General features: G+C 34.0%; 1 protein-coding gene across 18 annotated transcripts in view; it reads left to right on the top strand.

Moving 5' to 3' along the window:
- mGluR (metabotropic Glutamate Receptor) overlaps window positions 1–17,817 on the top strand; it is a 49,033-nt gene that overhangs the window by 19,899 nt on the left and 11,317 nt on the right. For 11 of the 18 annotated variants that reach the window (XM_087415105.1, XM_087415106.1, XM_087415093.1 and 8 more), the window contains 6 exons: window positions 3,904–5,214; window positions 5,961–6,777; window positions 10,299–10,644; window positions 11,485–11,977; window positions 13,976–14,091; window positions 16,452–16,723. In XM_087415105.1, the coding sequence (XP_087271231.1) occupies window positions 6,221–6,777; window positions 10,299–10,644; window positions 11,485–11,977; window positions 13,976–14,091; window positions 16,452–16,723 (1,784 nt within the window). In that variant the 5' untranslated portion in view covers window positions 3,904–5,214; window positions 5,961–6,220. Of the gene's footprint in view, window positions 1–2,099; window positions 2,177–3,903; window positions 5,215–5,960; window positions 6,778–10,298; window positions 10,645–11,484; window positions 11,978–13,975; window positions 14,092–16,451; window positions 16,724–17,817 lie in introns of all 18 variants that reach the window. The other 7 variants (XM_087415102.1, XM_087415097.1, XM_087415103.1 and 4 more) reach the window with 4 other exon arrangements.

The following is a 17,817-nucleotide window of genomic DNA, read 5'->3' as shown; positions in this document are numbered from 1 at the left end:
ATTACGAGGGCAATCTCGAGATATACCTGTGTGTATGTGTAGACGTTTTCACGATATAACCATATTTATATGTATATATTCGTGCCCTTGCCCTTGCCCGACTCCCGCCCACGTCGCCCATCACCAGTCTTCGCCCAAAATCCACCCTCTCGCGTCCTCCCCGTCGAGATATACACTCCGACGCTACGTGCCGATGCGCCCGGCGTATATATGTACACTCTATGTATGTAGGACGTAGCACGCATTAGCAGTTTCCCAAGCAATCACGGGCCGGAAGTCGTCGGGCGAAATTATTAGTCCGAAAAGCGGATGCGCGATATAGGCAGGCGAGAAGCCGATACCGTTCCCTAGAGAGCTTCTAATCAGAGTGGCGCCATACGACTATCACTTGTGATTGGTCCGCCATGTTTTAGCCATTCCCACCATTTTTCAATTGTATTGATTTCTGATCAAAATTCATAAGCAAATCGACTATATGCTTTAATCAATCTGTATGTATTTGCAAGTATTATGTGAATCTTTTTATTATAATATTGTAAATATTTATATAAAACAAAAAACTTTATTTCATGTAAAGATAAATTTTTAATGGAGTTCCATTTTTATATCTATTATTTATATTGCTCTTCCATCACATTCTGAGTCTCACTATTTTTATAATCTCTAAATTTCTTGGAGTGAAATCTCACTTTAAAATGCTGCTATTATTGAAAAAGAATGGCAGATTTAAACGGATGTTCACTTTTTTGGAGTGAGACTCATTCCAAAGGAAAGAACTTGAAGTGAATCTCACTCTAAAAAAGAGTGAAAATCTAATTTTCTTATTTAAGAGTGTAAATGTCTCACTCTTTCTCAATGGTAGTATTTTAATTCTTTTGGAATGAGATTTCACTCCAAGAAATTTAAAGATAATAATCCTTTGTTCATAAAATTGTTATAAAGTGATACTAAAGCCAATCATATTACTATTTTTTTTTGCAATATAAATTCACATCAGCAATGCATTCATTATATATTGCAAAATTCATTATATATTGCACTTAATCATACAGCTAATCCCTGCCGCATATTCCCATATGGGTTCCTTGAAATTGACTCAGGTGTACCATATTATGGAGCAGGATATATAATAACAATAAAATATTGGGAATCATGAAATTGTGCATTTGTTTAAGTAATATACTTTATGTATAACATCTATACAGTGTATAAACAATCATTTACGTGTATATTGCATAAATAGATTCATAATGTATGAAATAGATTCATAATGTATATACGTATTGTTACAATATACATATTGTAATAATATACACACACATCTATTTATGCAACCAGCAGTATACACGTAAATAATTGTGTTCATACACTGCATAAATGTTATACATAAAATATATTGCTTATAAACAAATGCACAATTTCATGATCCCTAATATTGTTATCCTGCCTCATAATGCATCTGAATTAATTTGCGGCAGAATAACAGCTGACCCAAGTGGCAAGGTGACATCAAATGATGTCTTAATGACGTCTTTAATGTTTTTAATGTCTTTAACATCAATAAAATGTTACCCTATTATTTGGGAGCAGGTAATAGGTTGATAGCTACACTATTGAATTGATTGAGTACGCATATATATTTCTTTCTTACTCGCAGGATTTCGCCAAAACATGTCGGTACCTAGAGATCCTCAAGTAAGAGATTGGATGTCATTTAGACAACTTCTGATTGCTTCGCCATATTTTTCAGGATTTATTTGAGATAGAATGAGAGATAGATATATAAAATAGAAAGAAATGCGTAGATATTTCATTCTATATTAAGCATGAGGTCCTAAAAAATATAGCTGACCAAACGTGATCTATTGATATCCAATCTCTTATTTGAGGTCTCTAATCAATACCTTTAATTTTATATGACACCACTCTGATTAGAAGCTGTCTACCATTTCCTATATGGTGTAGTCGCATGCAGTGGAAGTCGCCTCCATCACGTCGCCGATAATTTTCTCCTCCCTCGAGAGAGGCGATTTCACCCCTCCTTGCTTCCTCTACCCTGTTCTCAATTCTTCCCACATGACCATTCATTTCCGAAAAAGTTTAGATGGATCGCGCGACAAATACACTCTCGGTGCGCGTGTTATTGACTTCAAATTCGTCGTAAGTTCTAAAAAGCGTATGTAATGTCCATTTCTGCCAATGTAGATTAATTTTGAAATTAAATTTATTCAGTTAAGCTTTTTATTATAAATAGAAAAATGGAGCGAGAAGAATACATCTAAATATTAAGTAAGAAAAATCCTATTTTCGGTTAAAGCTTAGTGCTTAGAATATTTATGTGTGAATTTATATCCAATTTTGCAAACCAAGCGAAATCTTTTTCACTCTTGAAACGCAATCATGAATAAAATGAAAATAGTAATATTACATATTAAATTGACAAGCAATTTAACAATATTAATGTGTCAATAAGAATCTTATAAGAATATTAATAATTTGATGTTCATGAAAATCTTAAACATTGAAAAATTTTTATATATTCTTTTAATTAGGAAAAGACGAAGAGCAAATTAAAGATTAAAGTTAATTCACATTGTTACTGAAAAAAATTGAATAAATTAGTACATATAAAAGTACATATGGAATATGTACATATAGAATAATCAGATTAATTAGTAAAATATAAACGATTAATAATTTTAAAATAATCTGCAGACACATATTTGACTGCATAAATTTTGATGAAAATAATCAAACATTTGATATCAGATTATTTATTATAATTATAAATATGTTAACCAAAATTCTATTTCATTTTATCAATACTTCTTTAATCTGAAAGTTCATCCGAGTTTTTTACATAAACGATTACTTGTTTACATAATTAAAGTCGTTATTACAATATAAATAACATATTACGATATTATTGAATGTTTTCCAATTTATTAAGTATTTAAGAAAATAATTAATATGAATTTAATTATAATTTTCTGAAAAAAGTAAGTAAAAATAAAAAAAATTTGTAAACGGAATAAGCACGTTGAACAGCTTATGACAGTATTTTTTAAAAATATAAAGATTTTAATTAATATAATGCTTTTATTGTTTCGATAAAATTTTACATTCAAAGGTTCATAAAGAATAATTATTAAAAAAGAAAAAATATATCAAACAATATCCATACAAAAATATTTTACAACAATTTATATTTTTGCCATTGGGGGCGAAAATAAAAATTAAAAAAATATCCCAGATGATTATTCACAGAATAATCCAATCATGCACAGAAAGAACACCTTTGCTAAAGTAATTTAAAAATTTAGCTAGATACAGATCTGAATATAATTTTATTAAAATAATTATGTAGGACGCTCAAAGTGGTTGCTAGAATGTCAAAATTATTTTCATAGCGACATTCTTCATCATGCTTGAGTGTCCTACATAGTTATTTTAATAGTCCAAAAAAATTATTTTCAGATCTGCATTTATCATTCAAAAATATTTGCCTGTCTTTTTTAATTAAAATGAACAAAAGCGAATTTCTATTTTCTCTTCTATCCTTTTAAATGTTAAACTTAATAATAATGTTTAATAGTTAAAAACTTTTAATTCGATATACAGTAAAAGAATACAGTATAATTAGAATGAAATTCAAATGTATAAAAACAGTATACGTACAAAAATTAAGGTTTTTAAATAATTTACCGTATCCAGAAGATCAAAATCTACAAAAATGTACTATTCTTTTTATTTACACATTTTTAAACTAAAATTGGCTCTTTTTTAACGTATATCTTAATATATGTTTATTTAACCATGATTATTTTTTCCACGTAAAAATAGACATAGATTGCAAAGTAAAACGGGGTCTCAGTTCCATCGACCGTTTATATAATTTTGCAGAATTGTCGTGGAGCCCAACCACTAGCCCTCACGACACGACTGCTCTTATCTCGAGTCCGAGGACGCGGACGAGGAAGGACAAGAGTAGCGAAGCGCAGTCGCGTCTCGTCGTCGTCCTCGAACTGGGTCGTCGTCGCTTTGAAATTCAAAACAAGACCACGCCGATACGCCGGTGCCATCTCGGATTTAAAGCCGGGGACTCGCCGTTATCGCGCTTGTTAGACTCGGTGAAATTAAATCCGTTTATCGAGTCGGAAATTCCGTCTGGAAAAGAAGGACGGTAGGAAGGCGAGACAAAAGAAATATCCCGGAAGACGGAAGACGAAGGTGAAGGGGGAAGAGTCGCGTGTCTTTGTATCGGGGAAGGGAGGATTATTACATAAAGTAGGCGGAAGGAGGAAGAAACCGGAAATTCAACGGAGTCCTAGCTTAGAGAGGAAGTTTTTCTCGATGGCCACGACGACATTGAGGCCAACGACGAGGACGCCGAGACTGGAAACGACGCCGAGCGAGCCTTCCGGTACCTGAGAGAGAGAGAGAGAGAGAGAGAGAGAGAGAGAGAGAGAGAGAAAGAGAGAGAGAGAGAGTCTCAATACTCATCTCCCGATTCCGGAACAACCGTTTATCAGAACAACGGGTATCCGAGAATTCGCGATAATCGTATCGGATGCTTCAATGTCTTCTATGAAAGAGTTCCGAGGGGAATTCCGTGCTCATCGTTTACTGATTTTCTCGAACTGAGTGATATTCCGTTCAGGAAGTAAAGGAGAAATGAGAGAAAGAGAGGGAGTTAGATAAACAATAATGTTTATTACTACAAAGTCTAGGATAAATTCTCTAAGAACGTAGAAAAAAAGAAAAAACAAAGAATGAAAACAAAGGAACCAAAAATATAAAATAAAAATAATATAAATAAAATATAAAAGGAAAGAGAGAGAGAGAGAGAGAGAGAGAGAGAGAGAGAGAGAGAGATGAAAAAGGACTCATTGCAAGGAAACTGAAGCAGAGATAGTATACAACGTGTAGAACGCCCGAGGGTAGCTTAAGAAACGATCGTGAAACACGGGACCAACGTACTCCCGGGATTTATCGTCTCTTTATTCGTTTGTACCCCTGAAGGAATGCCTAACGTGGAAAAATCGCGCGTCCGATCGGTCGAGCGATCGAGGAACGATCAAAAGGCTCGCGGTCAATGGTGCGTGGATACCGGGATCGCTGGCGGGGAATCCCGAGATCTTTCGCCGCTCGAATCGAGAAAGCGGCTTCCTCCTCGTTGATGGTCCGTTGGGAATTCTATCAGCAGGAAGTGCGGTGAGTACAGAGTGTGGAGTATCCCTGTCACGAATCGAAGTCTGAAGAAACACCGGCCAATTAATATTATCGATTCGATGTTAGGGAACTGTGCATGGAAAGAATGGTTTTGCTGAAGTTTCTAAAAGTATTATTAAAAATAATTTTGATTGAATCATCAAAATAACTGCACTCTAAATTTCTTGCGGTGAAATCTCACAAGGGAGTGAAAATGCAACTTCCCTTGAAAAAAGAAGTGATGACCTTCACTCTTTTTAGAGTGAAGTCTCACTTTTTAGAGTGAGATTTCACTCTTTTGAAGTGAAAATTCACTCTAAAAAGAGTGAAAATTGTCACTCAAGAAGTGAAATATTTCCACTTTTTTTTCAAGAATGATTGTATTTTCACTTGCTTGAAGTGAGATTTCACTGTAAGAAATTTAGAGTGTATGTAGAACACATATATCTCCAGACGTTCTCAAGATTTTATTTAGAGAAGAATAAAGTTGAGACTTTTGAAGGAAGGATGGAATTGAGTGATATAAACTTATTTTGTTTCATATTATTACTTTTAATTAATTACTGGCAGATAAATCTTTTATTAAAAAAAAAATGTATTCGCAACTGTATATAAAAAAATGATATACCAAAGTTAAGGAAATCTTTTTTTTAATATATAATTATTTTAATAGTCCAACAAAATTCTTTTCAGATTTGTACGTAGCTAAATTTTTAAATATTTCAGCAAAATCGTTCTTTTTCCTGTAGATTCAAATAATTAATCTGCTTGTCAACAAGAAGAGGACAGAATCCGATCGATTGCGAAAATGTAGAGGAAATTCGCGCGAGTGAGGGCGAGTGAAGGATGGAAAACTCTCCGCTTCGAGATATGTGCTCGGCTCGTGGTAGGAATTTGGTCCCGGTAGATGTAACGGGTGAGGCGGACCGACGAGGATCCTAGGATTTCCCTAAGAGAGACTAGGACTGTCGAGAGCAGCGTGAAACGGCGCACAATTAAGGCAGTTAAGATGCACCAGCGTGTGCCTTGGCCGTTGCTGCTCCTGACCTTGTCGCTGCAGCGTTTAACGAGCTTGTCAACGGTGCAGTCGAGAATGCACAACGAGGCGGTACTGATACCCGGCGACATCGTGCTGGGCGGACTGTTCCCGGTGCACGAGAAGGGTAGTGGTCCAACCGCGTGCGGGCCCAACATCTATCACCGGGGCGTGCAACGGCTCGAGGCGATGTTGTTCGCCGTCGATCAGATCAATCAGAAGGACGACATACTACCAGGTGTCATGCTGGGCGTGCACATCCTCGACACGTGCGGCCGCGACACGTATGCGCTCAATCAGAGCTTGCACTTCGTCCGGGCGTCCCTGTCCAACATCGACATCAGCGTACTGGAGTGCGCGGATAAGTCGATACCCAGGGTAAAGAGGACTGCAAGCGCGGGACCCATCTTCGGCGTGATAGGCGGCTCCTACAGTTCGGTGTCGCTGCAGGTAGCGAACCTGCTGCGACTCTTTCACATCCCCCAAATATCACCGGCGTCCACGGCTAAGGCGCTCAGCGATAAGACCAGGTGAGAACCATGGCACATACAAAAATGTATCCTGGTGAAAATTTTTATACGAATTGGAACATTTTTCAGAAATACTCAGAAATATTCGGAAAGTTTACATCCTTTCTCAGAATTTTTCATACAAGAATTCTGAAATATTCTAAAATTTTTCATTCCATAATTTTTAAAAAGTATTTTAAAATTTTGTAGATTTTATAACTTCATCAGAAATTATATTTTTTTAATTTCATCAGAAATTATACTTACAAAAAATCTTAAAAATCTTACGATATTTCATATTTAACATATATGAAAAATTCTGAGAAAAGATGTAGATTTTCTGAGAAATGTTCCAATTCATATAAAAAATGTGAAAAAGTTATAAAATTATAGAGAAATATTCTGAAAAATTATATAGAAATTCTGAAAAATTATATGAAGAATTCTGAAAAAAATTTTTATCAGGATAAGATAGTAAGACGTAAGCAGTAAATAAATTGGCCAATCACACTAGAGAACAGTAAGTAAGGAAAATCGTAACATTGGATTCGCTACTGGCCTTACAGTACTGTTCTTATATTGCCTTACGTTTACTTACTGTTTACGTCTTATATTGCGTTTTTGTATGTGCCACGTTTTAAGCAATAAAACGTAAGCAGTAAGCGAATTGATTAATCACAATAAAGTCCGTTAGACTAATTCAACATGTTGATTTTCTTACTGCTTACGTCTTGCTACCTTAAGTTCTTTGTGTGCCATGGCCTTAAGACTACAAATAGAATGGAAGAGCAAAGCGTTTGTACATTAAGAATAATTATTAAATTTTGTAATATTAATATATTGCTACAAAAGTTGACTCTTTGTGGGGTAAAATTGGAAAGTTAGAATTTTAAAAAGTAAAGTTGGAGAGGTCATGTATAGAAGGACCTTTCCTCGTTGGAAGTAACTTTTTTGTATTTTTTTGAACAATCAAAAAAGTGACCTTATTTGAGGAATTTAACAAAAAAAGACAAAATGACAAAGAGAGGAATGATGAAACAAATTTTGCGCCAATTTAACAGTTGTAAATTCTTTAAATTCTAATTAAAAGCGCATTTAATTATAAAGTATTCCGATGGCTCGTTATCGAATTTATTCGAGATATATTTCACGAATCTCTTTTCCACAATTCCGTATATTTGAATAATCAATCAATCTATTATTTTTCATAATTTACAGATTCCAAGTAAATATTGATTTTTTTCATGTAAATTTCATAATCTTTTTTTTCTAAATTTAAGTTTAATCAATTATTGACTCAGACAATATTATTGATTCGCCCGATATAAGGCCTCAATTGTAATTAATTTGAGCATTCCGACATTCCCGTCAGACTTGTTAGTTTGACATCGTTTGTCGACCTCGCGTGTAATTGTCATTAGAAGACTTCCGATTACTGTTCAAACACTCGTTATGAGTGACTTTGATGAGTATGTATCTGCTAGACCATTTAAATGTAACTCAAGGCTGCATGGTACCTAGAAGATATTAATTTCCATTAGTAACCATTAATCTCCCAAATGAATGAGAGATGAATTGTTAATAATCCATTGATTATAGTAAGTTCCTATTCTCACATTTAACAATATTGAATTGTGGCTTTTTCTACAATAAATTGTAACCTTAAAATTTATTTTCTTGTAGTAGAAAAATTATATTATATACATACATAATATACAAATAATATAATATATCATAATATAAAAATTTATATACATATATATATATATATATTATTTTATATAAAATTATATATTAATATATATAAAAATTATACATTAGTTGCAGATTTTTGAAATCGACAGCAGTTTTTTGAAAAAATTGAATATTTTAAAAAAATAGTTACATTTTGAAAATACATATTATATCAAAGATACAATACATTACATAAAATGCATTTATTTAATATGGCATCCAATCATTATTATTATTGACTATAGCTTATCATGATGTTTTGCACAAGATATGCATTTTATGAGATTTTCACAAACGTGAAAATGACATCGACAGATGGATTGGGTTTTCTTCCGCAGTAAATCCGATTGAAAATATCTGATCAATCATGAAGATAAACCTTCGAGAAATATGAATATTTACTTTGAAGTTATCTTGGCACATTCGAAAGATTTGTAGAGGCTTTTACCCAAAACCTTTGCCGCAAAATTTCGTTCGAAAACATATTTCGATAAGCTATAAATAATAATGGTTGGACATCGTATTTTAATGCATATACGAATAAGATATAATTTTTATATATATGATTTTTTTTCAAAAAATTGCGACAACTCAACAAATGTTTAGTAAAAATTGCAATTTTTTGCTACTGATTACATAATTATATATTACATAATTTATATATTCTATATAAATTTATCATAATTTATATAATTTATAATATATAATATATAATAATTTATATATAATATAATTAGAAATGCACCAGATCGTGAAATTACCGGATACCGAATATCGGATATCCGGTATTCGCTCGGATATGAAAGAAGGCGATTTCTTCGAGTCGGACATTTCTCGGATATCCGACATTTTTCGGGTATTCGACCGAATTCGGAGAAAGTGTCTTCTAAAAAAAAAACCTAGAGAAAAAGATTGTAATTTTGCAATAATATATAACATATTACAACATCATAAATATACATATATATTTATTTCTAGAACATTTGTATAAGAAAAAAATCAATAATTTAGTGATATCAAATTCAACCGGATATAAATAATATTAACAATCTTTATTTTAAACCGTATATGTGAGAAACATAATCAAACTAGAAAAATGCCTATTATGGTCGAAGCTGGATCTTCATTGCTTTAAATAATTAAATGTTGAATTACTAATACGTATACACTATGTATATACCATATTGTACTATATACCATCTACTTACCATATTGTAGTATACCACATTGCAGTCTTTTTAGAACTGCGCGCCAAATTGTTTTTCCGGACTATAAACGCAATTAAAACTACTCTATAGTAATCGCAAATTAAATTGACAAGCAATTTAATAATTTGATGCTATCATCAAACATCATATTATAAAAATGTTAATATTGAAACTGTTAATAAATTTACTGTAATAGATATTTTTCTAATATTGACCGTATATATTCCCAGATACTAAGAATATTACATCATCTGATTATCCAATAGGATGATAAAAAAGTACCGGATAATATTGGATACCGGATACTTTCCGGATATCCAGTGAATCTCTAAAATGTAATTATATAATATATAATAACAATTATAACAATGTAGTAACTAATTATAATTGGTTTTTATTATATATTAATTATTATATATTACATATTAATTATTACAATTAGATATTCATAATTATAATAAGTAATTATCATATACACATATTAAATAAAACATAAATAAGTGCCCCCCTATTATATATACTCCAACAAAATTATCAACCTTGAATACAATCTCAAGTCGAATCAAGTTTCCAGCGTCCTGCTCATCCGATCATCTTCAGGTTCGATTACTTCGCGAGGACGGTACCGCCGGACACCTTCCAGTCGATCGCACTGGTCGACGTGGTGAAGAGCGCCAACTGGTCGTACGTCTCCACGGTGTACTCCGAGGGCAGCTACGGAGAGTACGGGATAGAGGTGTTCACGCGTGAAGCTACCGAGCGTAATGTTTGCATCGCAGCCGCACTGAAGGTACCCAGCGCCGCTAACGACAAGGTGTTCGATGATATTATCCAGCGTCTAAGCAAGAAGCCAAATGCCCGTGCGATCGTCCTGTTCACCCGGGCGGAGGATGCCCGTGGTATCCTCGAAGCCGCGAGACGGTCGAACCTCAGCCAGCCGTTTCAGGTCGGTGGCCGGGGAACCGGTAATTATTGCAGGGTTCTTGCTGACAACATGGAACCAACCCTGATATCTGTTCTTCTTATTATTGACGATAATATTTATCATTTTTCCAAACGTTTCAAAATATTAGATCAAAAGTTCTTAACACTGCTCCATTTGTATATTTCATTATGTCTACATATTTTTAAATATTATAAACAGAAATATAGATATATTGAAAGGAAATGATAGGCCAAACCTTTTATTAATAAAAACGAATATAATGAAAATAAAGAATGTATTTTCCAGGCGTTCATATTATTTTATCTGTGACATATTATTTTTTCTATATTTTTTCTTCGTGGCATGTTTAATTAAACTGTGACTCAACCTTCAATAATAAATTCTTCATTTTTTTGTTTTTCTCTCTTTTTTGACAAATTTAAATCCTGTATCCATATTTTTATTTTATGAATCTTCAATTGTCTCTCTCATTCATTTATATTATGTAACACTATTTAAGACAATGTAAGGCTTTGAAAATGATAATTGAAAACTAAAGTGTTATCGTTCGGATAATTTCAATTACAAAAAGTCAACTTTATCGATCAAATAATCAGTATCAAATTAATATTAAAAGTTCTTGTACAGTCTCCATATTGTCAGCAAATTATTTTTTGATATATCAAGATTATTTTAAAGCTCATCTCTCGCGATTTTTCTCTCTGAAATAAGATTTCTATGAAAACTCTTTCGTCTTTATTTCATTTCGTCATTACTTCCATCACGCTGAAATGAAACGGGGTGATATACCCCCGAATTTCTGCGCCTTAAAATTCCTGAAACAACAATTAAACATCTCAGTGGCTGGCCAGTGACGGCTGGGGCCGGCAGAGTAAACTAATCGAGGGCCTCGAAGAAGAGGCCGAAGGTGCCATCACAGTCGAGCTGCAATCGAAGAACATCCCCGGCTTCGACAGCTATATGGAGTCGCTCACCCCCGAGAACAACCGGCGGAATCCTTGGTTCGGCGAGTACTGGGAGGAGGTGTTCGGCTGCACCCTTCAGAATAATGCGACGACCTACGAGCGTTTCGGTTCGCAGGTCGAACGGAAGATTGGTACCGGCAATCAGAGTTATCTCATCTGCCCTTTTGGACTCAAGCTCAGCACGGCGAGCGGCTACGAGCAAGAGTCCAAGGTGCAATTCGTCGTGGACGCGGTCTACGCGTTCGCTCGGGCGCTCAGTAAACTACGCCACGATCTCTGCGGGCGCGACGAGGGCCTGTGCTCGTCAATGACCAACTACGACCGTGGCGCGTTCTATAAAAATTATCTGCTGAACGTGTCCTTTGTAGGTGAGTCCGATGACGGGGCGTGCGTCCTCCCGCGCGAAATGGGAACAATCGTGACGGCGCGACGCGCCGTTTGTTCGCCTCTTTTGTACCGTTTTTTTTCCTCACCCTTCCCTTTCGATCTTCTTATCCCTTTTCTAAAGGTGCTGAAGAACTGACGGGAGGGCGGAAGACGAGGGAATGCTAAAGAAATGCTCGTTGAAATGGCGTTGGATGGGATAATCGGCGAAGCGATCGATCTAAGCGAATTAAATCCTGTCATGAATCCTGCTTCGTAAAAAATGAGAATCTTTCAAAAGTAGAATGCTGTCAAATCGATATAATTAAGAGCTACGTCGCATAGCTTTTCCTGTCCGCGCACGTAGCGTATTTCTTTGTTTTCTGTTTCGGGATATTATCAACCTTAGTACACACGATGAGTCTTTCCTTCTACGCATTTCTTTCTTTGAAATACTAGAAGCACTGGCTAAATAATGGTCTCTATCTTGTTCTTTCTTTTTAATACACAACCTTACAAATACTTTCTAAAGAAATAACAAATACTATCTAAAGATGTTAAAGCATATGTACATGGAAAGAACTGACTTTGAAATATTAAAAAATTTAGATGGATACGGGTCTGAAAATAATTTTGTTGAACCATCAAAATAGTTATGTAGGACGCTCAAGCATGGTGAGCAATACTGCAAAAGTTTTAATATTCTGTAATTTGAGTGTTCTACATTTTAATAATTCCACGAAATTATTTTCAGATCTGCATACAGCTTTAGCCCAAAATTTATTAGACATTTTATTAACTATTTAAAGCTTTTTTAGTAAACCTTTTAGCTCAAAAATTGATTTACGTCGTTTGCTGTAAATTATTCTTTGTTTCAAGAACTCTTTAAATTTGTATATAATATCAGTAATTAATAGGTGACAATTAATGATAAAAGAATTCCAGATAAATGAAAAAAATATAAGTGTCTAATATTTTTGATCAAGGCTATATACCCAGCAAAAGTTTTAGATACTTCAGCAAAACCGTTCTTTTCATGTAAGAATGACTTAATAATTTTCATATACAGAGTGATTTTAACATATTTTGTCCCATCATGAGCAGATAGAATGAATCGAATTAAGTCGAAAAGTTCTCTACCATTTTGCAATTTTCGTAATAAATTTTTTTGGCAATTTTTAGTAATTAATATCTCGTAAGACATATTGAACGTCTTGAATGACTTTTTGCTCAAATACTTCAACTTTATAGAAAAACTGTAAGAGACAAAAATCATTTATTTTCTTCTCATAGAACTCTAAAAATTTTTTCAAAATTTTTTATCAATTTTTTAGTACTGCATTTTTTTATTTTTATCAACAAGAGAAAACACGGTATTAAAATTCACACGGTTAAAAAATTCTGAAAAAATTCTCAGAACTTTATGAGAAAAAAATAAATGATTTTTGCGGTGATTTTTTCTATAAAGTTGATAATATTTGAGTAAAAAATTATTCAAGACCAATATTTGACAATTTTTAGTAATTAATATTATCTTATTAACTATTGTGTAAACTGCAAAATGGTAGACTTTTCGATTCAGTTCGATTCACTCTACCTGCTCACGACGGTTGACGAAATATGTTAAAATTACCCTGTATATATACTTCTAAATGTGCTGAAAATTAACGCAACTCGAACGACTTATATATTGTGTATATAAGAAAGAACAGGAAAATTATCGTGAGTACTAATTAAGGGTTAAATTTTTGTATTACAATGCGAGAGAGTTGTTGCTATAAAAATTCGAATCATTACTTCGACTAAACAATCTCATCTCGAGATTCATAGCCACCAAGCAGAACAATAAGTCACGATACCATCAAAATGAATCGGAAATGATTGAAAAATTATTTTTAATAATCATTTTAAAGTCATTTTGACATCATTTTGATATCATAATGACTTGTTGTTTCTACTTGACCTACAACGGAAATCCGCAGTCATTGGACGTTATTTTGCAGACGACGCCGGTAGCGAGGTGAAATTTGACGAGCACGGAGACGGCCTGGCGCGATACGAAATCCTCAATTTCCGTAAAGGGACGAACAACAATGGCGCGAACGGCTATCATTATCGGGTAAGGTTTATTCCGAGCACCCTAATCACTGTAACGCGCTATCCTCGCCGATGCATAATTGAACGAACTGTCCAGCCGCCGAGAGCGATAAATTCAATTGAAACTCTTCAGAAAACTCTACCTCCTGCCCTTTCGTAAACTTCAGTTTTCGTCATCATTTGCTGCTAATGTACGGATGAACTATGAAGTAGCGCTTGATATTTTCCGATGGTCGAACTATTTAAAAAGTGCTCGAACTTCGATCGAGTTCTTCGAGAATATGTTCTACGATTCAGTGCTAAACAACAAAGTTCAGTTTTATTTTAATTGATCTTTAGCCTGGAAGTTGTACAATTAATATCAATGAATGAAGCACGAATATTTTTCTATTTATTTCACAAATTTAATTCTGGTAATTAATTTGAACAATATTCGTTTCCGAACATTATAATTATTCTAATTCCCCGAAAGTGTGTTCTAACGATTTAGGTTTGAGCAAAATAGGATTTGTGTTTAGCTTTATTTTAATTAATATTTACTTGTAAGTTATAAAATTAATGTCAAGAATATAATATTAATATTTTTCTGTTTATTTTCTAAATTTAATTCTCATAATTAATTTGAACAAAATTCATGCTCAAACATTACAATCACTTGAATGTTTTTGAAAATATATTCCTACGAAACTGATTCTCTCGGATTTACAGAAAATGTTCCCAAAGAAAATGTTCCAAAAAGAACAACAAGTCATGGTAACGTTAAAATGATGTTAAAATGACGTTAAAATGAATCGTAAATGATATTTTGGAGTCATTTTAACATAATTTTGATATTATAATGACTTGTCGTTCTATTTAGGTTCAGTTTCATTTTAGAGCTTTGAAAATCTGAAAATTGTAAACTCAATACCAGAAATGCTGCTCCGATATTTTCCGACTTTATAACAACAGTCGAAATAAAATTCCCAATACTTACAAACGTCACGTCAGTGTTTCCATCAGCGTAATCGCAGTTGTTAAATCGGGAAACTACGGCTATCTATTTACCCGTAACGGTATTTTTTTAAATGCCATTTTGTGCAACGTCGCGCCGTTAATACGTCGTGTAAAGCCAGGACGATCGATGTGGCGCGACGCGAAATCGAACGAAGCGAATGCGCAAAGAACGGCAGCTCTGTCTTTTTAACGAGTAATTAAAGTTGCCCGACGGCTGTACATTCGAGAGCCTGCAAGCTTCCGGCAAACCGCTTTTGCCCGGGGTAATCGAGGTAGAATGAAACTCTCAAGTCAAGAAAAATATAACGGTGTTTATAGAGAACGATAAAATTAGAAGTTAATGGGGCAATAGAATTGACGTTAAAAGTTTAATTAAAATTAAATGGACTGAATCAGCGATTAATGGAATATAAATAGCGATTATAGAGAATATTTGAAATATAAATTACTTATAAATTTTCGTTGTTTAATTCGTAAATTCAACAACAAAAAAACCATGTTATAAAATGTAATTTAAAAGGAAGTTACGTGTAAAGGTGGATAAAATACAGAAGGAACTTTAAATTCGCTCTCTAAAAATACAGATAAAATATGGAAGAAATTTTAGAATTATTCCTCTTCCAAGCAGGAGAAAAAAAAAGAAAGAGTGTGAGAGAGAGTCTATTCAAGCTCTGAACAATAGGTCACGATAAAGATCAAAATGACACTAAAACGATTAGCCAAAAAGTCAATTTTAATAATCAATTTGTAGCCATTTTGACGCCATTCGATGTCACGATGACTCTTTGATTTGCTTTTCCAAGCAGAACACAAAATAACGTCAAAATGGCTTAAAAGCTAAACACTAAAAGTCACTTTCCATCAGTTATGATTCATTTTAACGTCATTTTGACGTTATCATGACTTGTTGTTTTGCTTGGGTAGATTCTCTCTCTCTCTCTCACTCTCACTCTGGAAACAGTTGCGATGCATGCCATTAACAATCTTGCTTTTTCCAGCTTGCGGTCTCTCGCCCTTTCTGCACATTTATACTTGCAGACACACTTATATTCGATTTAATTATTTGTTACATAATTTTTTCTTATTTTTATTTTTTTTTATGTTCTTTAAGATATTTGTACTCTTCAATGTACTGCTATATTTTTTGTTCTGTTTGCTGTATCGTGGTTTTGCACTTGAAGAGATTTGGTCCCAGAACGAGTAACAAATAACGCTTCTCTCTCTTTCTATTTTGCTCTCTCTCTCTCTCTCTCTCTCTCTCTTTCGCACACGATAAACTGGTACCCGGGGGAAAATTTGACCAGCTTCCAAATCGCGAAACGAGACGCTTGCGCGTGCTGGAGTTCAGCTGGCGGGTCAACCACGTGCCAAATCTCTGGTCGACAGGTGGTGGGCAAATGGTACAACTCCCTGGACATTCGTACGGAGGAGATGGTGTGGGCGCGAGGGACGAAGGACATACCGATCTCCGCGTGCTCGCTACCCTGCGAGCCAGGTATGATAAAGAAGCAACAGGGTGACACTTGTTGCTGGGTGTGCGACCAATGCGAGGCGTACGAGTATGTCTACGACGAGCACACCTGCATGGACTGCGGCCCGGGTTTCTGGCCGCATCCCGACAAACGGGGGTGCTACCAGCTACCAATTAATCATATCAGGTACGAGCATACGCGTCTCTCCCCCGAAATTTCGCTTCACTCACTCGCTTCCCAAGAAACACCCCCAAGCAAAACGACGAGTCGTTATAATATCAAAATGACTCCAGAATGATCATTAAAAGTCATTTTCCAATCATTTTCGTTTCATGTTAATGTCATTTTGACGTTATCGTGACTTGTTATTCTGTTTGGGGCATCTTAAGTCAGAAGAAAATCAAAATGATGACTTTGGTTGCAAAATTTGACTGTTGAGAATTAAAATAGAATCATTCTGATTTTTTGTTGACTTTTATGTATTCTTCGGGTTAGAACGCGTTCCAATTGGCGAGTTAGAGCTCTATATAAGAGTAGCGCATTTTTTTTTATTTGAGAGAATGCCGTCAATTGCGTCTTCCTTAGCTACTTTTCTATTGCGTTTTTTACTGACTATTTCGACCGTTATCACCTAATTAATCTATTATCTAAGAATAGATTAGTAATTCTTTTCAATATGATTTTTAGATCCCATATTGTCGACTTTTGTTTTACTCTTATAAATATAAAGCATCATTTATCTTTGTTTAATATCTGATAAACACAAAGATGATTCTATGAGTACGAACACTATATAATTACATAAGTAGACGTTATTTATAAGAATCACTAAGAAATATAGAATATTGTTAATCCTAGAATTAATAGAAATAATCCCGGAATTCAGAATAAAAAAGAAACTAAATATACTGTAAAATAAATTTAGTTTCGGAATTTTCTACGACAATATGGCTTATGATCACTTTCAGGAAAAAAGAGAAAACAAATTTAATTTAATTTTTTAAGAATTTTAATTTTTTGTATATTTAATAAATAGATTCATTTAATGTGTGTAAAAGAGTTCTGTAAAATTTTGAGAATTTTGGAAAATGTCCAAATTCAATGAATTCAAATTCAATTCATGTGCGATGACGTGGTAAAAGTTTTAAAAGAGAATTGTATTTATTGTCCATTGTGTACTCGCTATTTATTTTATTTTGTTAAAGTTTAAAATTATTTTTCCCCAAAATATTCTGGGGAATATTGTTTATCGCACACATTCATTATTATTTGCGCTTGCA

This window comes from Acromyrmex echinatior, chromosome 17 (genome assembly GCF_024713525.1).
Source record: "Acromyrmex echinatior isolate Ae372 chromosome 17, ASM2471352v2, whole genome shotgun sequence".
Taxonomy (NCBI): Eukaryota; Metazoa; Arthropoda; class Insecta; order Hymenoptera; family Formicidae; genus Acromyrmex; species Acromyrmex echinatior.
The sequence above is the reverse complement of the archived record's forward strand: the minus strand, read 5'-3'. Positions and strand labels throughout refer to the sequence as shown.